This window comes from Bufo gargarizans, chromosome 6 (genome assembly GCF_014858855.1).
Source record: "Bufo gargarizans isolate SCDJY-AF-19 chromosome 6, ASM1485885v1, whole genome shotgun sequence".
Lineage (NCBI taxonomy): Eukaryota > Metazoa > Chordata > Amphibia > Anura > Bufonidae > Bufo > Bufo gargarizans.
The window spans coordinates 11,190,648-11,216,317 of record NC_058085.1 but is presented as its reverse complement, the minus strand read 5'-3'; the positions used below and the strand labels follow the sequence as shown (position 1 = coordinate 11,216,317).

At 43.8% G+C, this 25,670-nt stretch overlaps 1 protein-coding gene across 1 annotated transcript in view; it reads right to left on the bottom strand.

Annotated features, from left to right (window-relative positions):
- LOC122940644 (teneurin-4-like) overlaps positions 1–25,670 on the bottom strand; it is a 237,218-nt gene that overhangs the window by 136,567 nt on the left and 74,981 nt on the right. Inside the window, exons 2-3 of the mRNA XM_044297325.1 lie at positions 21,666–21,957; positions 2,416–2,685 (exon numbers count right to left, since the gene is read on the bottom strand). Coding sequence (XP_044153260.1) covers positions 2,416–2,685; positions 21,666–21,888 — 493 coding nt within the window. The 5' untranslated portion in view covers positions 21,889–21,957. The remainder of the gene's footprint in view (positions 1–2,415; positions 2,686–21,665; positions 21,958–25,670) is intronic.

The window sequence follows — 25,670 nt, the reverse complement described above, 5'->3', positions numbered from 1 at the left end:
TACTTTCACGTTTGCGTTGTTAATTCCGGTACTGAGATGGATCTCAATACAGTAATTACACGGATGCGTCTTGTCTTTGCACATCAGGATGCATCTGTTCCATTAGGATGCGGTTGTGTGAAATCAGAACGGAAAAAAACACGGAACGGCACTAAATACATTGAAAGTCAATGGGTGACGGATCCGTTTTTTTGGGGCTCCTAAAAAAATCGATCCGTTACCGTTGACTTACATAGTTTTTCAGTTTTTATCACAGACACAAACCGCAGCTTGCAGTGGTTTTGTGTCCGGTCAAGAAATGGAATGCTGCCGGAACAGAAGACATCCTGATGCATCCTGAACCGATCTCTTTCTATTCAAAATGTATGAGGACTAAAAGGAAACATTTTTTTTTCCGGTATTGAGATCCTCTGCCAGAGGAACCTAATGGGCATGCCTCTTAAAAGGGTTGGCCATAGAAGGCATATCGCTAGAATATGACACCAATGTCAGATAAGAGAAGGTCCCAGAAGTAGGACCTGCACCTATCTCCAGAACAGGACCTTTGAAGTGAACAGAGAGCATCAGAGCATGCATGGCATGCTCTCCATTCATCTCTAGGGTTCGGAAATAGGTTGTATTTTGTGCTACACTACAGTATTGGAAGACCCTTCTACTTTTGTTGTCCCTGGATACTTGTGCTGCCCCACCTTCTGTCAATTGAGACCCGCCTACAACATGGGGCCACTTTTAGTTTTTTTTTTTTACCAGGGCCACTTTAATTTCCCAGTCAGCCCATGGTGGTCTGGTCTGGATATGACTAGAGTATAAGATGTCATGTAACACATAGGTTTAAAGCCACTTTATGGGCTGAAGCATTTTTTTTAAATGATTGACTTTCGTGTAAGTAAAATTAAAGAAAAATAGTTACTAAATAGCTCATTGGTCCTTTTTTTTTAACCAAGTACCAAAAATTGATGTACAAATGGACTATAACAATGAATATGTTGCTTTTTGGCATAGATTTCACATTTTTCCCAGCAGGAGGATCTTTCCCGAAGCCCTATAAATTGAGAGGAGGCCTCCTACCGAATGTCTCCTGGCACCGGTATAATGGTGTCCAGCCCCGTGTGACTCCTTGGCATGAAATCTACTGTATTTTGGATTTAGTAAAATTACCAAATGAGTGAATTTTAAATTAACATTCGTTTAACTTCTCCTGGAGGAATACATTAGCAGTTTCTCCGGGAGCGGAGAAGAGGTGATAAATTATAGTCTCCAAAAGACAAGAAACAAATTTCTCAGTTGCTTCTCCGACGCTGGTTGCTGAAACAAGGATTTATAATTTAGGACATTAAGTAGAGGTGAGTGGCTTAAGGAAACAGCTTCCCTTACGTCTCCAGCTATATTGTTAAGGGATTCGCCATTTAGTGGCCACATTCCCAATGGTTCCTTCCCCAACCCATACTTCTGTTGTTTAGAGTGATAGAGAAGTTCAAGAGGTATTACCATCATTTCCAAAGGGGTTCTAGTTTCACAATAACAGCTTGCAAACCACTGATTTAGACAATATGTAAATGTCACACAGTGACCTCAATAAAAAGGAATCTAATCCAGGCAAACCTATTGTGGTACTTTGGGGTTGACCAAATTATTTTAGCGAGAGCAAGCTCAACCTACACAGTGTCTAAGAAGAACCTAATCACACATCTACTGTCAGCAACCAAGGCTCTAATCCCTCTACACTGGCTTGGTCAATCCCCACCATCCTTTCAGGAATGGATATCAAAGGTGAACCAAATTTTCCAATTTGAGGAACTCACCAGCCTAGCTAATAGAACTTGAGACAGTTATCTAAAAATATGGTCCCCCTGGCGACGGTATCAGCTTTACCACGCACCCCCCCCCCTCCTCCCATCGCAAACCCTTCATAATGCCTACTATTGAAAGAACCAGACACCCACTTAGCTGTCCATCTTACTATACCCTACACCCTCCCCCCCACCTCCTAGTTTCTCCCTCCCAGTCCCCCTTACCCTAATTGTATACTTATACTTTGATGATCTTATGATACATTACTCACTTGAACATCCTACTAAACTAATATAACTGTTTAATGGCGGGAATGTTGTATTCATGTTGCAAGGAGACTTTTCGTACTGCCATTGTACAATGTTTAATTCTGTAAATAAAGGATTACAAAAAAAAAACAAAAAAACTATTGTTGTACTATTTCCACAATTATTGGTAAAAAGATCAATCCTGCCGATTTGCCAAAACCACCAGTCCATAGAGGACAATGGACCAAATAATTTGCCAATTATTCTCATTCGAAGCAAAACTCACCATAGATTGATTCTTTGAATCCTAACAACAATCAGGGTAACTCTAGTTTAACGAGTTCCATATCATTCATTCGTTCAAAATCCCACTTACCATTTTCGGTGTTTTCGTGCTCGGTGTCGGTGAGGGTCAGGTTGGAGTTGGCTCTGCTAGACAAGCATGAGCTACGTCCAGACTTGGCGTTTCTTGTCCAGAGTCTCACCGGTTGTTCTGGTGATAAGACACAGTCAGCTTCATTGTCTGCATCGTTTTCTCCAGTCATAGAATAACCGCAATGTGGCAGGCCAATATCAGTCCGGTATAGTGTTCCATGGGGAGGTGTGACTTCACCAAGACCCAGTTCTTGTAGAGTGAAACTGCCACCTATGATAAAAAAAATAAAAAAAATACTCATTATTCTAAATTATTTTCCAAATAACCTAAGCACCTTGGGCTGCACGGCAATAATTCAAACTAAGTACCTTAAATATAAAACATTTATTCTGGTCACTTTTGAAGGTGTATACATCTTTTCAAAGGAAGCCTTAAAGGGTAAATCCACATAAAGTATATTTGTTTTGATTTCTTTGCAGAGCTTTCCCTCAGGGAGCACCAAACTACCTATTACATGTCTAAGATTAGTAAAAGCAGTGCACTCTATTTTGAAATGAGTTTATACCCTGATGAGGAGAAGATTGCGTTGGTAGCTCCCAGGGTGTCTGTGGGCTGTCAAGTGGGTGTTTCTCCTTCAGTGTAAGAATAGTAGTTGGTAAGTAGTTAGTACTAGTACATTGGTACATCTGACCAAGGGCAATATTTGGAGGAAGTTTGCATATTCCCCATGTTTTCACAAGTTGGTAATTTGCCTTCATACTCCCAAAACAAACAGATAGGTAGGCCAATGTCACAGAGACATTACTATTGGAGTAACACTCAAAATTGGCAGATAAATCAGGTTTAAGGAACGGAGAAAGAATTGGGGAATCATACTTCTATCGAACTGAGTGACCGGACAACCAGAAGCCATATCTCGACAGGCTCCAAAGTGGCTAGCTATGGTAACAATTTCCTGTTCTCATTTATATAAAGAAGAGCAGCTCTAGAGCACAAAATTCTGCTAAGAGGTTAAGAGAACTGGAGCATTCAGGCGCAACATTGTCCCTTTAGCGTTGAATGTACCATTACTCTTAAAGGATCCAATGTGTTCAGTTGACACAATAAAGTTATCTGAAACTATAGGTGACATTATATGTGATGTGATAAGTAGAGTTGAACGAATTAAAAAAAAAATCGATTCGGCCGGTTCGCTGAATTTTTTGGAAAAATTCGGTTCGATCCGAATTTATTCGAGGCTAATCGGGTAACAAAAATGCTATTTCCTGGCTGCAGAGAGCCTTTATAGTGGTGTAGAACACTGTGCCTTGCAGTAACACGCATAGGGAGTCTGCCGTGGTAGTGAAACAATACCGTGAGTCAGTATGACATGTAGATGACAGGCGTCGCTCTTAGAATCACGGCGCACTTCACTTATTTGGGCAGTCACGGGGCCAAATCTGACCAAATAACTCAAGTGTGAACTCAGCCTTAGTGTCCATTCACACGTCCATGTGTGTTTTGCGGATCCACGGATCCGTGGATCCGCAAAGCACGGACATTGGCGATGTGTGTTCCGCATTTTGCAGACCGCACATCGGCGGCACTTAATAGAAAATGCCTATTCTTGTCCGCAATTGTGGACAAGAATAGGACATGTTCTATTTTTTTCGGGATCGGAATTGCAGACCCGGAAGTGCGGATCAGCAACTCCAAATCCGGGCAGCACATTGTGCTGCCCCATAGAAATGAATGGGTCCGCAATTCCGTTCCGCAAAATGTGGAACAAAATTTCGGATGTGTGAATGGACCCTAACAGGTCGATGTTAGCGCCAAGAAGAAGCGCACTCCTTTTACACCGTCGTCAGCTGATTCCACATAGATATCTACAGAACCTGTTCTATTAAACACTTATACAAGTAGAGCCCCCCGACAGAGTGGAGAGGGTGTCAGCAGTAAGTTTGTGTTGACGTCACAGATTATTTTGCCCTTCCTCTCATCCGTCAGAACAATAACCCCCAAAAATCGGATCCTGTCTGTGGAGCATCCACCTTCACTCGGTCATCATTTGGTCAGTAATCCATCAGTATTGCTAATGCAAAAAAAAAACAGGAGTGGACCCAAAACAGAGATGACACGTGAACAAAATATTTCCATGTCTTCTGTGTTTTGTACCCACTCCTGCTTTTTGCTACCAAATCATAAGCCAATTCTGATGGGACCATACAGGCCTTACAGCTGCTACACAGACAGGATCCGTTGTGCATCTCATTTTTCCTTCATTCTGACAGATCAAAAGAAGGGTCAAATAAATGATGATGTCAGCCAGGCCAAAAGGCAAAATAGTGTCCCAGTCATGAAGTGGGGAGGGTGGGAACAGCATGAGAAGTCCACAGAGTGGCTCTATGACAAAGTGGTGAGGTGAAAGCAGCATGAGGAGGCCACAGAGTGGCACAATGACAGTGTGGAGGTGGAAGCATCAGCACCATCAGGAGGCCACAGAGTAGCACAATGACAGAGTGTGGAGGTGGCGGCAGCAGCAGTATCAGGAGGAGGCCACAGAGTGGCACAATGACAGTGTGGAGGTGGCAGCCTCATCAGGAGGCCACAGAGTGACAAGGTGACACAATGTGGAGGTGGCAGCAGCATGAGGAGACCACAGAGTGGCAAGGTGACATAGTGTGGAGGTGGCGGCAGCATGAGGAGACCACAGAGTGGCAGGGTGACATAGTGTGGAGGTGGTAGCAGCATCAGAAGACCAGAGAGTGGCAAGGTGACATAGTGAAGAGCTGGCAGCAGCATGAGGAGACCACAGAGTGGCAGAGTGACATAGTGTGGAGGTGGCAGCAGCAAGGGGAGACCACAGAGTGGCAAGGTGACATAGTGTGGAGGTGGCAGCAGGAGACCACATGAGGAGACCACTGAGTAGCAAGGTGACATAGTGTGGAGGTGGCAGCAGCATGAGGAGACCACAGAGTGGCAAAGTGACATAGTGTGGAGGTGGGTGGCAATACCAGTACCAGCTGAAGATGGTGGGTGAATGAAGGAGCACATGGCATCAGATGTGTGGCATCAGGCGGGTGGCAGAATCAGAATAGTAGCTGAGGCAGGTAGCCAGAAGAAACCGGTCTCTTTTGTCAAAGTGTTGGTGTGGCACCATGGATGATCTAGTGTGATGCATCAGGCATTGGTGGGTGGAATTCCTGGCTGATCCACGCCTGATTCATCTTGACAAAGTCAGTCTCTCCACATTTTGGGTGGACAGGCGAGTTCTTCTTGGGGTAACTATGGCACCCGCCGCACTAAACACCTGCTCTGATGCCACACTACTGGCCGGGCAGGACAGCTTTTCCAGGGCATACTCTGCCAGTTGCGGCCACAAATTGAGTTTGGCTGCCCAGTAGTTCAGCGGATCTTAAATGTGGCAGGGTGCTGTCCAAGTATGCCACCACCTGCTGATTCAGGTCCTGCTCCATGTCGAGCTGCTGCTGGTGAGTAGTTTCTTCATTAGGCGGGTGAAGAAAGCTGCTCATCAGCGACTTTAGACTCAAGTTGCTGCTGATGGAGCTGGAATTTGGGAGAACTTGCAAAATCACAGGGTGTTCAAATACTTCTGTTCCTCACTGTATAACTGCACCACTGAACGGCAAATATATTTTTATTTTGCCCCTATTACACGCCAAAAAGGGCTTTAGAACATATAACTGCACCGGTAAATGGCAAATAGGCCCTTATTTTTTTCCATTTATGCACACCACAAAAGGTATTAGAATATATAGCTGCACCGCTGAATGGCAAATAGGCCCTTATTTTTTTTCCGCTTATACACGCCACAGAAGGCTTTGGAACATATAACTGCACCGCTGAACGGCAAATATATTTTTATTTTGCCACTATTACACGCTAAAAAGGGCTTTAGAACATATAACTGCACCGCTGAACAGAAAATATATTTTTATTTTGCCACAATTACACGCCAAAAAGGGCTTTAGAACATATAATTGCACCGGTGAATGGCAAATAGGCCCTTATTTTTTTCCATTTATGCACACCACAAAGGGTATTAGAATATATAGCTACACCGCTGAATGGCAAATAGGCCCTTATTTTTTTTCCGCTTATACACGCCACAGAAGGCTTTGGAACATATAACTGCACCGCTGAACGGCAAATATATTTTTATTTTGCCACTATTACACGCTAAAAAGGGCTTTAGAACATATAACTGCACCGCTGAACAGAAAATATATTTTTATTTTGCCACAATTACACGCCAAAAAGGGCTTTAGAACATATAACTACACCACTGAACGGCAAATATATATTTCTTTTTCCACTTATACATGCCACAAAATGATTTAGAACATATAACTGCAACGCTAAACAGCAAATATATTTTTCTTTTTCCACTTATACACGCCAAAAAGGGCTTTAGAACATATAACTGCACCGCTGAACGGCAAATATATTTTACCTTTGCCACTAATGCACGATAAAAAGGGGCTTTAGAACATATAACTGCACCACTGAATGGCAAATATATTTTTCTTTTGCCACTAATAGACAACAAAAAGGGCTGTAATTTCTGCACTTCACCACACAATGGCTAATAAGCCCTTTTTTCCCACTAATACAAGCCAAAAAATGCATTAGAACATATACCAAATTTTTTGCCCTGTAAGACGCACCGGCCCATAAGACGCACCTAGGTTTTTGAGGAGGAAAATAAGAAAAAAAAATGTTTGAACCAAAAGTTGTGCTTTTGGTGGGTTTTGAACTAATGGTGGTCTGTGGATGACACTATTATGGGGGATCTGTTGAGGACACCGTTATGGGAGATCTGTGGGTGACACTGTTATGGGGGATCTGTGGGTGACACTGTTATGGGGGATCTGTGGGTGACACTATTATGGGGGATCTCTGGATGGCTCTTATTGGGGTCTCTGGATGGCACTGTTATGGGGATCTGTGGATGACACTGTTATAGGGGGATCTGTGGATGACACATATATAGCATCTTATGCTATGTGTCATCCACAGATCCCCCCCATAATAGTGTCCCCGCAGTGTGAATGACCCCCAATACAGGGGATGGGGGTCACATCTGGTTTTATAATGACAGCGGGGCCCGTGCAGTGACTGTATTCTACTACACGGGCCCCGCTCACTGTATATAATCTTATCTATAATTGTAGGCATTGTTAATATATAAAAGTTCAGGGTAATCAGCGCCTGTATACTGTACTTACAAGCGCTCGGTAGCAGAGAGGAGGGAGGAGGCAGGCCGGGAGGACGGGCGCTGGCAGCGTGAGTCACTACGTCATGCGCCCACGCCGCCTGCTTCATTCATAAAGTGGGCGGCGCAGGCGCGTGACGTAGTGACTCACGCTGCCAGCGCCCGTCCTCCCTCCTCTCTGCTACGAGTGCTTGTAAGTACGGTATACAGGCGCTGATTACCCTAAACTTTTATATATTAACAATGCCTACAATTATAGATAAGATTATATACAGTGAGCGGGGCCCGTGTAGTAGAATACAGTCACTGCACGGGCCCCGCTGTCATTATAAAAGCAGATGCCGGCCCCCAGCCCCTCCTCCCTCTCAGCTGATACACCCGCCGCGCAGCATCGCGTATCATTGAAAATTTGGAAGAATGCAGCATTCGCCCCATAAGACGCACTGCTATTTTCCCCCCACCTTTGGGGTGGAAAAAGTGCGTCTTATAGGGCGAAAAATACAGTAACTGCACCGCACAAGGGAAAATAGCACAAGGGCAAATAAGACGTAGAAATATTTCCTTGTAATACACCCTGTTAATGGCTGTATCACACACTTGCACCCCAATAACAAGAACGGTTTGCTGGAATTACAGAGGTATTATCTATTACAACCCTGAAAGCAGCAATATAATGGCAATTTGGATCCCCAGTCAGAGCAGCAAGGTGTAATAGGATTGTTCCTATTACCCAGGCTGTAACCTCCCCTACTGAACCCTGTTTAACATAAATGCTGTGGAATTATTCCTCCCTATCCTTTCCCTACACCTATAATAATCTTTCCCTGCACTTGTAACTAGTTTTTTTTGCACAATAAAAATCTTTCCTAGCACTGTCCCTAGCGCCTGCTGACTTCTCTCCCTGCACTAAGTACACTGGAAAATTGCAGAAACCAAGATGACTGAGGCTATTTGAAGGGCTGTGACAGCACAGGGCTGGCTGGCTGCTGATTGTCTGCATGCATGGCATTATGGGTGGTCCCACCTTCCCAGAGTTCCTTGCTCCATGTCCTCACACGTGCAACAGCCATTTTAGGAAAAAATTAGATTCGTTACCATGAAGCGTGAGGGAATTCAGATTCGGTGCGATTTGAGTTTTTCCAGAAATTCGGATCGAATTCCACTTCGTCAACTTCAATTCGCTTATCTCTAGTGATAAGTTGATGTAACGGGCTGAAAAATGTTTAAAAAAAATCGCATGTTTTTCTGCTTTTAGTAAGAGAAGGAATTTAATGTCTTTTCAGTAATGACATATAAGAGAGTCTGTCACGTAAATGACCTCTAAATGCATAGCTAATCTGTTTACTTTATATGACAGCTCCCACGCTCACCAGCAGACTGAACATCGTGAGGTAAACAATTTACCAGTAACTTGCTCTCTGAAGTAGTTTTCCAAGTCTCGATCATCTCTGCTCGAGGAAATCATGGAACAGAAAATAAAGTGCAGAAGGGATCAAACAGGGAGGAAAACAGGCATCAGAGTAAAAGTTACCACCTTCGATAAACCTAAGAAATGTGTGTTATGGGTTTAGTTTCAATTCAGAACTGCACTTGGATATTCCGTGCTCCAGTTTTGGGTCTTGCTCTTCTCCACAACCACCACAATGAGTAGCGCATTGGGCCAACTAAAACCATAGGCATTCTGTTCAAAGTTTCTTCCCACTGGCCTCCACTTATAAAATTTATTTTGTTTTGGCCAATTAATCTTGCACTTGACTTGACCAGTTGTGACCCGTCTTCTCGACTACTGCTTGCATTCTCCACATTTTGATTGTTCCTGATCTCCGTTACCCAACCCAGCAGCGTTGGTGTCCAGCTTCCATGGAAATCAGGCCAGAGCTCTAAGTTCAGGAGCGCTGGCCAATTAGATGCAGATAACCTCATGCAGGTCATGTGACTCATGGTGCATCATCTGACCTGCTGGGTGGGGTTTTTAAACAGGCTGGCCACAGTTGCCTGTAATTTAGTCTGTTTGCCTCATTATTATTCTCTGGTTTTGGACTGAGTTTCTGGACCTGTCTCTGACTGCTGATTTTGCCGATGTGATTCCTGTTGCCCGACTTCTGCCTGGATGTGCCTCCATTCGTGTTTGGACCTTTATGTGGCCCTCTGTGTTTCACCCGGCTTGGTATCATTACTCCTTTTGTCTATTGATTTGGCTCTGTTGTTCTCTCCTGGTTTTGACCTGGTCAATCCCTTTATTCCCTGCTGGTTTGCTATTCTTACCTGTCATTACGTTTTACCTTAGGCCCCTGCACCCAGTTAGGAAGGGACCGACATCCAGTTGTGGGCTGTTGTTTAGGACTGATCTTTCAAGTAGGTAGGGACAGTGGTGTGGGCGGAGTTTTAGGACTGCACTGTTCCCTAACCTGACAGCTTATTCAAATAATCAAACACCGAACATTGGGAACTTAGGGAATTGAGATCCTGGGGTCAGTTGAGTACCTTCACTCAGATTTTAGTCAGGGACACGGAAGGTCCTACAGGTGAATTGTGCCATCCAGAAAGTTATTTCCCCAATGGTTCTAGAAACAAATTTTAGGAAGGGCACAAGGGCCACTGGCCCCAGAGCCTCCAACATTTGATCCTCCATCAGTCACCATACCAACCTAGACTAGTCCTTTCGATCTGCTCTGCCCTGATATTCCTAATTTATATGGGTACTATATACATTACGCCACTTTTCAGAAGAAAAAAGGTCCCCTGATGGCTATTCAGTATACCCGATTCCGTTGGAAGAGGTTGCAAAGGCGAGTAAGCAAGTTAGTTACTGGCTTGGCTGTTTTCATAAAACCCACTAACTTCACTGGTGAGGTTCTGCTCATGTGCAGCCACTTCTCCTACACCGTATATGGCTGAGATGGTGGGTCTAGTGGCTGGGCTGAGGGCCTCCAGCTACCCTTAATCTGACCCTCATGGCATTCTGGCAATCTCCGCTCACCTGGCAGCATAGCTGCACCAAATTTACAAACAACGAAGAAGTCCGCTCAACAACTCCATAAAATCAATGAGCCTTTATTGGATCTAGGTCAGAATATCTCAGTGCATAAAAAACATCTGGCGCATTTCGGATCTAAACAGAACGATCTTTCCTCATGCCATGAGGAAGCATCGGGCTGCTCAGATCCGAAATGCATAGGGTGTTTTTATACAATTACATTTATGTGTTATGAGTTACCTGAGCAAGATCAAAATGAGACTTTCTACCTGGTCCTATACTCTTTCTCTGGAATAAACCCCATATTGGATCACATTTATATGCTTGCTTGTGGGTTTCAAGCCTTGCGTAGCTTCAACCAGCATAACTTGCTTCAGCCAAGTTCCAACTGGGCTCCTCTTTCAAATGTGACTGATGGTGTAGACACCCTTGGGTATCCTTCCAGTTAAAGGTCAAAGAAGGGGGGAGGTCATGGACACTTGTCGACCACAGACAGTAAGGGCGCCTCCATGTACTTCTGTCCTAAGTCCAAGGTAATCCAAGAATGGATCAGATGGCTGGCCAAGTTAGTGGTGTACTGGTGGTGATGACGCTTCTCATGCTGTCCAGACCAAAAATGGAGGTCTATTTTGAATTCACAGTGTATACTCTGGGATATATGGGAAGGTACGTACCTCAAAAGTAAACCCACCGGGGAGGTTTTGTCCACCTTCCTTTGCTACGAACATGGCTCCTATTGTGTGTCAAAGAAGCATGAGAAGTGGGTGACAGAGGAGATGGGACCATTCTGGTTTTAAGGTAATAAAAAAAAAAACACACACACACACAAAAAATCCCACAAAGAACTAAAACAGACTTTCTCAAGCCGAATGGATCTGACGTTCTTTTGAAGTTTTTCTCCAGCCTGGCAAACTTGGAACATCCAACTGGCTAAATCACTTTCTGCACTTCACACCTTTTTTAATTAACCGAGGCAGGTTGCATTTTGTGACAGGTTTGACAGGCAGGGAGACTGAGGCTTTCACAGCTCCGGCTTCGGCAGCCAAACCGTGTAGTACAAAGCAGCTTGTGATAATTGCACCCAGACAAAACCCTCCTTGCTCTGACAAAACGCTGTGCTGCTCAACTTCAAATGTTCTGCTAAACTTGGAAAGATTAATCAACTTGATTTACGGAGAAGTTGTAATTTGCGGCCTGGCTTTCAAGCGCCAATCTGTTTTGGGATTTTTTTTTTTTGGGGGGGGGGGGGGAGGAGGGGTGATGGAGAGAAACGTGATGAAGGATTTCTTTTTCTTTCCTCGCACATTCACCTAAATAAGTGGAGTCCTGAGGGGCTGACGGCAGAGGGGTTCTGCTTTCATCATCCGCAGTCCTATTCCTTGTGTGTACAGCAGAGCCCTGGTCTTAGAGCCTTAGGTGCTCCGTATGCTTCCATATACTGCTCTATATTCTCCCCTAGAAGCAATGTTGCATTGTCCAGTTTCCTATTCCAGCATGGGACCAGAAAACCCAGCATGAAGAATCGCCATGATGGACCCCAATCATGCCCTATAGACTTATAATGGCGTCCATCATTTGTACCAGAAAAACATAGCGCTGAATGCTATGCTATTGATGAAATTTTACCTCGGATCCGTGACGTAACTGGGCCCCCCAGCAAATTTTTTAACCGCCCCAGCAACTTCAAGGCACTTACTAATGTATTGTGATTGTCCATATTGCTTCCTTTGCTGGCTGGATTCATTTTTTCCAGCACATTATGCACTGCTTGTTTCCATGGTGATGACCACCCTACAATCCAGCAGCGGTGGCAGCGCTTGCATGCTATAGAAAATAGCACCAGCCTACGTCCGCTCCCACAGTCCCGACCACCAGAGAGGCCGTCACTGGATTGCAGGGTGGTCATAACCATGGAAACAAGCAGTGTATAACGTGATGGAAAAATGAATCCAGCCAGCAAAGGAGGCAATATGGACAATCACAATTCATTAGTAAGTGGCTTGTATTAACTTTCTCTACATAATACATGCCACTTGCTGAAGTGAGAGAACCCCTTTATGTCCTGGAAAATCTCTTTAAACGAGTGTTCCCATCTGGGATTTTGATGGTACTGTATATTGATAGGATATACTATAAATGTACAATAGGTGCAGGTCCCATCTCTGGTACCCCACAGTGAACGAAGAGCAGATTGTGCATGCGAGGCTTTGCTATGGGACTTCTCGTAGCGGTAAATTAAGTAATCCCCCCACTGACTGCTACTGGACTTCCAAAATTAGCCAGCTACTATCAAAAGTCCCATAGCAGTAAATGGAGGTGTGCATGTGCGGCTTGCTCTCCATTCATTTTGGGGTCCCGTTCTTGAGAGAAGAACAGGTCCCAGCGGTGGGACTTGTCACGTTTGTTTTCCTCTCTTATACAGCGCTGACATATTCCACAGCGCTGTACAGATATTATCATTTCTTGGTCTCCCCAATGGGGCTTAAAATCTATGTTCAGTATGTCTTTGGAGTGTGGGAGAAAACCGAGACAAACACACAAACGCCATGCAGATTCGAACCTAGGACCCCAGCGCGGCAAGGCACTTTCAAACCTAGGACCCCAGCGCAGCAAGGCACCAGTGCTAACCACTGAGCCCCCATGCTGCCCACGTCGTATCCTATCCAGGTGGGAATACCCCTTTAATAATTGACAGTCTTCCCTGTGTGAAGGAGCATACAGACTTAGCTGTCAATCACAGATTAGGACTGCCCACTGGACTCCCTAACCTCCGACAGGTCCGGGATTGAAATTCAATATATTCCAAGTGATACGGAATCTTTTCGAATAAACTATACATCAATCTTCTCACTTCCTCCCGCTGTCTAGCGGATTGCGCGCGGACAGTCAAGCTTGTTCATTACGTCAGGTTGCCTTTAAGAGGTTGTGGCGTTGCCAAGTAATACCCACGTCTTGCCCAATTAGTGTAAGGACAACATAGCAGAGCTGATCTGTCAGCAGCGAGTTAACACGACGCTGGCCCCTCTCTGTCAAAGCGCATTTATCAATTCCTGGACTAAAGCGATCTCCTCCAGAGCTGCGGCTCATAAATAATGAAGACGCGCATTGCTACAATTAACTGGAAATCAAATGTATTTGTAGCAGGCAGCGTGACACGCATTGATTTTCATATCTCGGGCCACTTGCAGCCTTTTAAAATGCGGAAAATCAAGTGTCGTCAATAAGTGGGAGATGATAAATACCGCAGACTATCAGGCCCCCGCTCCCGCTCCCGCGCTTCTACTTTTCTTGCCTTTTCCCCTAAGAAACTAATACAGACTTAGTTATTTAGGAAATGGATTTAGACAGCGGTAAACGGGCTTGATAACCGCTGCCCCGCGGGCATTTTGTTTTCTCGTTTTCACTTCTGCAAGATGAACAGGAGTCTGGGAAGGGAATTTCCAAAATTAAAGGGTATCTAGACTTTTGCAGCCATTTTATTTCTCCAGCGTATCAAAGACAAAACAAATGAATCTACTAGGTTAAAACTCTCCTACCGTTCTGCGTATGCAGCTCCTATGCAGAGCTATGCCTACAGTGGCGTGTTGTCCGATCCTGCAGTCATGTGTTAGGGCTCGTTCCCACGCGCTGCCCGTTGCTGTATTGCGGACCGCATTTGCGGATCCGCAATACATGGGCACCGTTGCGTGTGCATTCCGCATCACGGATGCTGACAGACACATTCACTTCAATGGGTCCGCAAATCCGGAGGTGCGGAACGGAAGCACGGAACGGAACACTACGGAGTGCTTCCGTTCCGTGCCTCCGCACCGCAAAAAGGTAGAACACGCTCTATCTTTTTACGTAACGGAGGGATCGCGGACCCATTCAAGTGAATGGGTCCACGATCCCCATGTGGATGCCCCACGGACGGTGCCCGTGCATTGCGGGCTTCACACGTTCGTGTGAATGAGCCCTTACAGGGAATGTCCAGGGTTTTTACTAATGATGGCCTATCCTCAGGATCGCTGGGGGAGCCATCGCTGCCAATCAGCTGTTTGGGGGCAGCAGGTGTGCACCACCAATGAGGCCAGGTGAGGCGATCGCCTCAGGCAGCACCCAGTAGGGGCAAGAGGGGGACAGCGGAAGGGCCATGGGCAATGAGCGCTTTCATTGTGGCAGAGAGGTTAGAATAAGAAATTGGTATGGGGGGGGCACCATTTCAGTTTTCGCCTCAGGCAGCAGAAAGGCTAGGTGCACCCCTGGGGGGCAGCACTGGCGCCGGAAGCCGGTACTACACAGATCTGTTAACTGTGTAGTGGATGGAGCTGGTAACTGCAGCGCTGCTCTTCTTCACTTAAATTAATTTCATGCATTTTTATAGCATATTTCACAGTTTTCAATGGAGGGGGTGAAATCTGCAGTAAGTCCACCACATATTCCGCTGCGCAAATATCTGCTCCATGTACAGGTGCTATTAAAGGGGTATTCCGAAGTTATTCCCTATCCACAGAGGAGCGGGGGTTGGGGTTACATGACTGCTGCAGCCAATAGATGGTCACAGTGGTGACCTGCTCCCCTTGTGTAACATGTGACATCACATGTGACGCATGTACATATAAAAGGTCACGGCTATTGGTGACCCTGAACTCCCCCCCCATCACCACCACAACCGGTGACAGATATTATCTGAATGCAAGTGAGATGCGGAGACGGCTGTGGAGGACTTGAGAAGGAAACCAGCAGCGGGAACAGGTTAGGCTACTTTCACACTGGCGTTTTTGCTGGATCCGGCAGGGTTCAGCAAAAACGCTTCCGTTACTGATAATGCAACCGTCTGCATCCGTTATGAGCGGATCCGGTTGTATTATCTTTAACATGGCCAAGACGGATCCGTCATGAACTCCATTGAAAGTCAATGGGGGACGGATCCGTTTTCTATTGTGGGAGATTGTGTCAGAGAAAACGGATCCGTCCCCATTGACTTGCATTCATCTTGCTCCGCATCCCAGGACAGAAAAGCAAACTACAACATGCTGCGGTTTGCTCTCCGGTCTGGGAACGCAACTAAACGGAACGGAATGCATTTTGGATAGGGTTGAGCGAAGCCAAACTGCAAAGTTCAGTTTCGTACCGAATTTTGCGACTTTGGGTACCCGGACCCGAACTTTTTCACTGAAGTTCGGGTGATTTTATCTTTTTCCAATATAACATAGTTATAACGTAAAATAATAGCATTCTTAAGACAGAATGCTAAATAAAACGGCCATTGAGGGTTAAAAATAATAACAAAAACTCACCCCATCCACTTGATCGAGCAGCCGGTATCCTCTTCTTTCTGCAGGACCTGCAAAAAGACCTGCGATGACGTCACCACAGTGACATCATCGCAGGTCCTGCAGAAAGAAGAAAGAAGAGGATACCGGCTGCTCGATCAAGTGGATGGGGTGAGCAATTTTTTTTAATTATTTTTAACCCCTCAATGGCCATTTTATTTAGCATTCTGTCTTAAAAATGCTATTATTTTCCATTATAACCATGTTATAACGGAAAATAATAAAGTTAATTTTGGGTACCTATTGACTTTAATGGGGTACGGGTTCGGGTCAAATTCGGGTCCTGAACCCGAACTTTAACCTGAAGTTCGGCCGAACCCGCCGAACCTAAACTTTACCGGGTTCGCTCATCCCTAATTTTGGAGCGCTCCGTTCTGTTCAGTTCAGCTTTGTCCCCATTGACAATGAATGGGGACAAAACTGAAGCATTTTTTTCCGGTATGGAGCCGCTATGACGGCTCTCAATACCGGAAAACTTAAAAACGCTAGTGTGAAAGTACCCTAAGTATGGTCAGGGTCTGGGCATGGGGGGGGGGGGGGTTATTAAAGGGGTTGTCTGAGTTATTTTTTTGTTCTTTGTATGTTTCTATCTTAGCAAATGTAAGGACTTTACAATTCACTTACTTTATCTGCAGTTGCTGATTTATCACATTGCACTGAGGGTCACATGACCTGTGATGTCAGCCTCTCTCCCTGCTCTGATGATGTTTCCTTCACAAGCCTGAGAGAGCAGATATGTGCCTGTACAGGAGATGTCACTGTGCTGGCCACACCCCCTGCACTGCCGGCTGCTGCTTATTGCGCTCTCCCTGGATTCTTAACCCCTTCAGCAGCATAGACTCATGGCTGAAGGCTTTACTGAGTAGTTGCAGGCAGTGAGGAGACAAATGCTTGGCACAGGAGCATTGCACAAGAACAGGTAGGGGAAAGATCCTATGTGTATCAGCAGTGTCATTGTAAAGCTGGGACTTGTAGTTCTACACATACAACATGCTGCTGAGTTTCCCAGCAGTCAGACATTTTTCTCAGGGCAACACTTTTATTCACTCACTTCACAGAGCAGGGCGAGGGGCAGAGATTGTTGTTATTGCAGATAAACAAAGGGCCAGAAGAGAACCAGAGAAATTATGAAATATATTATTTTTTTTGCCTAAAACTTGCTTAGGTTAGTTATATATTACTGCCCATCACATTTACAGTGCTATACTGTATATATTTTTTTCATTACTAGGATAACCCCTTTAAGTCTTGGATTTCCCATTAACTCTCTCAGTAAGACCATTACTGCAACCAGAGAGAGTTCCCCTGTCCAGTGACTTCATTAGATCATCACACCTTCCACTACTCAATGTAATGCTCTTCTATGGACTTCTTTATCTATATCTACAAGAAAACAATAGAGCTGTCATCCCAATTCTACATCTACTATTAGTATTATGAGGATTACCCTTCATATAACATCTTAACTTTATAGCAGTAAACAACGAATCAGCTACCAATCGATATAGGAAATCATAATCATTTGAGCTGACTGTTACAAGTCTAGATATTTTGTATTTGATTTTCAATGGTGTAGTACTGCTGAAATTAAAAAGCCCCAAAAATTCTCAAAATAAATAGTTTTCCATAAATATTGAGTTTAAAAAACCTTTTCGGTCTCTTTAATCCTTCCAGACCTCCTTCTCAGATGTACTGCGAAAGTCCCGTCTTTAAAGATGAGGCTAATGTCTGCGATCGACTATAGTGCCAATCACAGCCATTTAACCCCTCAAGTGCCGTGGTCCAATGTGAGCTGGGAACACTGAAACTGGGAGCCGTGCACTACCCGACCTGGCTAAGATCAGGGGAAGGCATCCTATACTAGTAATTGTTCTGAGCCTGTTCAAGGCTTCCAGGCCTATTACTACTATATTCCAATACTGGCCTGCAGGTGGCAGCACTGCATTGAAACAAACTGAATTCTGTATTTTGTAATGCATAGATATCTATTACAAAATACAAGTTGCAATCTAGTGATTGCATGGTATAGTTATCTAGGGTGCCTTAAAAAAGTTAAAAAAATATAAAAATTCAAATAAAATAATAATAATAATATATAAGTAAATAATAAAAAAATTTAACATCATGGGCATCGCTGTGTACTATTAAAATCTAAAAATATTCATCCCATCAGGAGAACTGCATAACGAAAAAAAAATCTAAATGACCAAAATTATAAAAAGAGATAAAAAAGTTATACACACTCCCAAATGGTATCAATAAAAACTGCAGATCGTCCAGCAAAAAATGACACAGCTCTGTAGACATAACTATAAAAAAGTTTTAGAAGTCAAAATATGGTGATGAAAAGAAAAAAATAATTTTTTTCTTTAGTTATTTTTTTTCTGTATTAAAATACACACACAAAAAGACTATATGTAGCATCACGCAATTGTACTGAACCAGAGAATGAACTCAGTTTTACTGCATAGGGAATGACGTAAAAAAAAAACAAAAAACTGTTAGAATTGTTTTTCTTCCCGATTCACCCCCCCATTTGGAATTTTTTTCCAGATTATGTACCATTACATTGTATGCAATAGTAAATGATGCCATTCAAAAATGTACAACTTGTCCCGCAAAAAAAAATAAATTAAAAATACCTCATACGGCTATGTGAATGAAAAAATTTTTTTTTATGGCTCCGGGAAAGAATATAAAATGAAAGTTCAAAAATAGGTCCTGAAAAGGTTAAAGGGGTTGTCTCATCATGGACAACAGGGGCATATCGCTAGGATATGTCCCATTGTCTTATATATCGAGAATGGAGCCTTGCAAGGTGGTGGCAGTAGGACTCCTGTCCGGCCACCACCAAGCCAGCTCCCCATAGAAGTGAATTAGAGTGTACCGCGCATGCGCGGCCCCCCCTCCCATCGATTTTTATGGGTTCGACGAAAATAGCCGAGCCAGCGCTCGGCTATTTTCGCCAGCCCCCTAGAAAATGAATGTAGGGCGGCTGCGCATGCGCAGTGCGCCCTCCTTCACTTGCGGGGCTCCGTTCTCGATATAAGTGCGGACCCGCACCTATAAGACAATGGGGGCATATCGTAGCGATTTGCCCCCATTGTTCATGATGAGACAACCCCTTTAAGGGGAGGGTGAATGATCTGCAGGCCTCTCGCCTCGTCACTTGTCTTCTCCTCCGGGCCGTACGTTGCGAATGCAATCACTTAAACCTGACTCATTTGTAACGACAAGCTCGTGATGGCTGAGAAGAGATTAAAGCAACGCTTCCTGACTTTTTCTACCTCCAGCAAAGCTGCTGTGTACACCGTCCCATCTGTTTTATCAATAACTGCGCTTAATAAGGTTCAGGAAAATGCAATTCATTAGCCCTTTACTGCTAAATTAGACATTTGCAATTACATTAAGGGATGTGTGCAGCCGGCTCGGTCCCTAAAGATGTGAAGTGTGTTTTCATCTAGAAAAAGCCATTTCAAGCACAATACGGCTTCTCACGAATTACGATACGGCTTCTTATGAGCTGGAGCTTCTAAGAACTGTAACTCTATATACAGTGTATATATATATATATATATTTATACCGGTATATATATATCTATATATATATATATTAGTACTGTCACTTTAAATCCAAATTATTGGAAAAGTCTATTTGGCTGCTTCGCCGAATTTTACAAAAAAATTAGCTTTGTGACGAATTACTTTATCACAAAGCGCATTTTTTTTTGTATGTAGTGGGTGCCATGACAGGGAGCAGCGATTGCGCCCCCCCCCCCATCATTGTACCCCTCAGATGCTGCGATCATGTCTGATATAAATAACCGATTGTAAAATGTAAAAAAAAACAATACCTGATCCAATTGCTGGCGACGGGCCGGCCGGCCGCCATCTTGCTTGAAGATCTGGTGCGAAATCTCGCATGGCTTGAAATAATGTCATACGCCACCGCACACGGGATTTCGTGCGAGATCTTCAAGCAAGATGGCGGCTGCCGGCCCGTCACGAGCAAAGGTTAAATCGATTCGCTACCTCAACGCGCAAGGAAATTCGGCTTCGCGGCCAAATGAATTTATCCTGAAATTTGGATCGAAGTCCATCCACGATTCACTCGACACCAGTTTTGATATTAAAGGGGTTGTCTCATCCGAGACATTGGTGGCATATTGCTGGGATATGCCACCAATGTCAGATATCTCTAGAATGGGACCCCCAAAGTGAACATGGGTGTACCACTCCAGAGCAGCCCCCCTCCATGTATTTCCAAATGAGTCGTGAAAATAGCGGTATGAGCGCAATAAGCCCCCATAGAGGTGAATGGAGAGGTGCCCGTGCGGAGCGCTGTCCATTCATTTCTATGGGAGTTCTGGAAATAGTCGATGGTGCTCACGCTGCTATTTTCCCAACTCCTATAGAAGTGAATGGAGAACACCCCACACGTATACAGTGTGCTCTCTTCTAGAGATAGGTGCGGATCCAAGAGGTGGGACCTGCTCCTGTCTGACATTGGTGGCATATCCAGTGATATGCCACCAATGTCTCAGATGACGCAACTCCTTTAACTTCAGCCAATCAGCAATAAGCATTGAAGGGGTTGTCCTGGACTAGATAAAGATGGCTGCTTTCTTCCAATTACAGTGCCACACCTGTCCACAGGTTGTGTGCGGTATTACAGCTCAATCCCATTCACATCAATGGAGCTGAGCTTCAGAAACAACCCATGGGCAGATGTGGTGCAGTTTTCGGAATAAAGCAGCCCTTTCACTGGATCATCTTATGAAGAATTCATAATTACCTGCTCCAACCCCCTTCCCCCAACCCCACGCCTGGTTATGCATCCTGGGTTTCTTTCCACCATCTTCCGTTCTCCAGCTTTTTTACTTCCGGACGGTATGGACATGGTCATGTGCGCCACTGAAGCGCTGACGGGGATAACTAACGGATCGGTGGGCATCTGACCATTGGCACCCCCACCGATCTCAAGAATGGGGGTTTCGATCACCTGCATGTGCCCAGCTGCACCATTAATGCTCTGTGGGACTGTTGGAAATGCTGTACTTGGCTATCACCGGCAGAGTGAATGAATGTAATGACCAAGGTCATGCTCAACCTGTCATTCCATCTGGATGGGGTAATGGGAACCTGTTCTCAGGATTGGTGGGGGATCCAAAGGTCAGATCAATTACTTCTCCCCTATCCTGTAGTTGGTTAAACCACCTTAAGAGGGGATTGGAAGGTTATTTTACTTAGGCACTGTTTTTTGGGCACAGCAAGGTACTATTTTTTATGCCACTGTTACCTGGATTGTTTATGGCTATATTACTTTGGGGGTGTATGGCAGTATTACTTGGGAACATATTTATAGTATGCAGCTCTTAATGATCCAGGATCCAAAAACCCGAAACACAATGAGAAGACATGTAGGTCTAGCAGAAGTCTGAATGTGCCACCAGATATGTAATAAGGCTTTCCTTGAGCTGGGGCAAAGATTCGGTATGTGGCCCTTGCCCTAAATCTAAATACCCTGACCAAGTCAGAAAGGCTCATTGGCACTCCTGAGTTCCCAAGGAATATATATATCCTACCAGCTATCTCTTTCTCTGCCTGTGGTGACCCCAAAATCATCATGGTCTCATGCATGGATATCAATGAGAAGGTACTGCCATGACTTCCTCTGGTCTGATTTAGTGAAAATAGTATACGTTCATAAATATTTAGTACAAGTATTTATTGTGGCACTCACCAGTTCGACAAAACTCATCGACCTCCTGATGGACCATTTCCTTCACTCGATTGCTGTAGGACAGCCTTGAGTCTTGGTCGTAAGCTTTCAACGTCTCGCTGGAGCTGTAAGACTTGGGTTGTATTTTGCTTTCATCACTGTCAGCCGAGGAGCTGGTATATCGACGGTCTGTGTCACACCGCCTGGTCAAGGATCGGTAAGGTTTCCTCTCTTTCACATCCATGGCACGGTGCTTCTCCTCAACATTGAACAGAATTGTTCTGGGAAGGGGAGAGAGGAACCGGAGGTCTTACTGTGAAGAAGATAGAAACATACTTAGTCCAAACTGGAAAAAAACAACACAAGAATCAATTACCTCATGAACTATCACCAACTACCCCAAGATAAAACCAACACAATAGCAGAGACCAAGACAACCGGATCCATGAGGCTAGAACATCACCAGTTCTATTTGTGTTACCATTTTAGATTCTTAATAGTGTCTACTAAATCCCTGGTCTGTGTCGTCACATGGTAAAAGTCTTGAAGGCTCAAGAGGGCAAGGCATCAGACATTATTGATTGGATTTTAGCCATTAGATAGTAGCCAGTTTCTTTCACCAAATCTAGGCAATCTTTCACATTGGCAAGATGCTCACAAAAAAAAATCCAACCAGTATTTTGCCTGTGGACCGAGTGTCAGAAAGCCAAGGCTGAGTTTTGGGTTTCTGCCATGGATTCTGCCTAATTCTGCCCAATTCTATGAGGCTGAACAGAGTTTGGCAACCCACCATGGTCTTAGTGCTGCTTCTGATGTGGAAAAGGCAGTAAAATAGGGCAGGACACCTGAGAAAAGAGTAATTGATGCTACCAAATGAGAGGCAGATTTGAGACATTTTTCTATTCTGTTTCCATGACAGTATCAGCGTCAAAAACATGCCGTGTAAACAAGCCCTTAAACTAATGCACAAAGGGGCATGACAATGAGACACGCAATTCCTGATATTGGTCGGAGTCAGGACCCTGTGTGTGTGGTGCCTCCTTGAAATGAAGAGGACTGGAATCAAGGAGTGCTAAGTAACTGGACAGGTCTGGTCTAGGGTCAAAACAAATTTTTTGGGGAATGGTCTGGATTAATTTAGAGGTCTAATCTAGTATCTGCATTCATTTTGGCCTCTGTTCTTGAGTATGAATTTATTTGAGGCTTTGGTCTCTGGATTAAGCTTGGGTTTTGAGGTTGAATTTGTTTTGGGGTGCACAATATATTCGGTACATGGTATATCTTTGGAGGCACATGTCACAGCACTTTATATCTGAAACCCAGAAGCCTGATGATCGTAATCACTTAGAAGACTCCTTTCTTTTTAACCATAACTTGGCAGTCAAGTGCGCCTTCATACTTACTTTCATATGGAGCTGGTAAATACTCAAGGGGCAGCAGAGTTTGCTATTGGGCCAAGTAATTTTTAGTTGTGCCCATTATTGGCTAATTTTTTGCATAAACCTGTGACTTTCCAGGGCAGCTAATGAATCCTATCGGAGCATGCACACAACATGCTAATTGTATGCCCTTAACGTGATTAGTTTTCATCCATAATCTCATACACCTTGGAAACATATGTGCTGTTCCTTCCATATGATGTTAGCGCCATTAATAATAATTATACACTCGGTAAGAAATGCTGACATTCGGGTGTGTTGTATATTGCTGTCATTTCATTAAGATTAATGGCATCGATACTGGTCCAGCTGACAAAGAACACATGTTAGAAGGGAACGTCTTACTTTTAGCACAAAATATTCAAACATGGATTGTTCTAATGGATGTTCCTGTAAGGAATCACTAACCATCTCTGGATTATTCCAGGATGCCTATTTTCTCAAGGGCAACCATGCTTCCATTGTGTTAGGACTACTTGGATCAGATGGGTACTTTCCAGCAGAAAACATAGAGGAACATACCAGTGGGAATCCTAACTAAAGTCCTGGAAACCAAGGTGACACTGATCTACATCGAACACCATGAAATTGTGTTTCTATATAAACTATTATACTTTTTCTTTAAAGGCTATGTACACCTTTGGAGGCAATTTTTTTTATGATTGCATTTCCATCATTTTAGGCTAAAAATCATATTTTCAATTGGTATTTTTTGAAAAATACTGAGCCTTTCTCTCACAAAGGGTTGTTTTTCTAAGTGTGTGACTAGTACTTTCGCTTTGGGTCATCTAATAAGCCTTATCTCTAAACTACTAAGAGGTCATAAACACTTATTAAGATAATAACTATGCTATAATGAGTTTTTATAATGTCAGAGAGCAGAGATAAGGAGCCTGTCAGCTCCCCAACTGACGAAAAAGAGAGAAAATCCAGAGGCTGCTACTAGAGCATCTCAGCTGTGTACAGAAAAAAGGGCTCCATATTTTTTTAATAACGATCAGTTGTAAAACATGATTTTTAGCTCAAAATGAGTACACCCCAAAGGTGTACATAGCCTTTAAGCTGCAAAAGCCAACCATTGGGACCATCAATCCTAAAAAGAGGGGCACTCGGCATGACCATTCTAAATTAAGACATAAAGGAGCAAGAATCAAGGAGAGAGCAAGGACTAAGATCATGCACCCCTGATTTTGGGTTCCAGTGGTTCGAAGGAACAAATCCATAACATATCAGACTTTTTGCATCATTGAAAGCCATAAAAGTGTATGGTGGGAAATATTCCTTTAAATCCTAAATACAAAAAAATTCCAGCCACACTATTCCCTCGTAAGAAGTTGACTTATTATTGTACATTTAGGCGCCAACAAGATCAATTCACACATTCGCAATACACGATACTCTCTTGTTAAATAGTCATTTAGTTACGGTAGAGCTTCTGGCTTCAGTTCCTTGCAGGAAACAAAATTAATAAGAAAATACTTTCTATCAGAAGCACCATGTAAATAAAAAACTCTTTGTTTTCATGAAGGTCGAATAGTAAAAATAAATGAAAAGGCAATTTGTAAAATCAAAAACTAAAAAAGTGCGTGTATAAATATTAACCAAGTGTGAACAGCCTGATATTAGACGAGAACAAACAGCGCTTTACTGACAGCCTCTTATTACCTAAAAGGGCACACACACAAAAAGCGAAAAAAACGAAAAGCAATAGAAAGTGGCCCTTCAATCTGCACGCACACATAATAAAACACTTCCTTATTTCCTAAACATACTTGAAAAGCCAATTGAATCTCTGCTAAGTAGCCCATGTTATAATAAACAGTAATTCCAGCTGGATCACACATCATTTAACTTCTGTGAGGTTAGAAATTTTTCCAGACGAAAAGATGGATGGAACGAAACGCGTCAAATAAATAGAACTTGCACCTGGCCGCCAGCCATGAGGCCATTTTATTAGGAAAACTGCATTTTCGTGTAGGTAATGCATGCTCGGAGCCACAAAATGACTCGCCCGAAAAATAATCATTGTTTTCTTTTATGGGCAGCCAAGACAAAATTGACGCATTTGGGTCAGGACTGCACAGTGCCTTCAGCAACCCTCTCTATTGTGAAAAAAAGATGCAGGGAGCTTTCAATAATTGAAAGAACTGTTAACGGTGAATCCAGCATAGAGTCATTCTATGTGGCGACTATACGGCCCCTGAAAAAGGGGTTTCTTTGGCAGCATCCCTTGTTGCATGAATCTAACTGTGGTGGTGGATAGAGAACCTGAGAGATAGCGCTAAAGCAAAGAAAGGTGAGAACGGCACTGCAAGGTACTGATCAGATCCACAATCAGAATAGTGAGTGCAGCTCTGGAGTATAATACAGGATGTAACTCAGGATCAGTACAGGATAAGTAATGTAATGTATGTACACAGTGACTGCACCAGCAGAATAGTGAGTGCAGCTCTGGAGTATAACACAGGATGTAACTCAGGATCAGTACAGGATAAGTAATGTAATGTATGTACACAGTGACTGCACCAGCAGAATAGTGAGTGCAGCTCTGGAGTATAATACAGGATGTAACTCAGGATCAGTACAG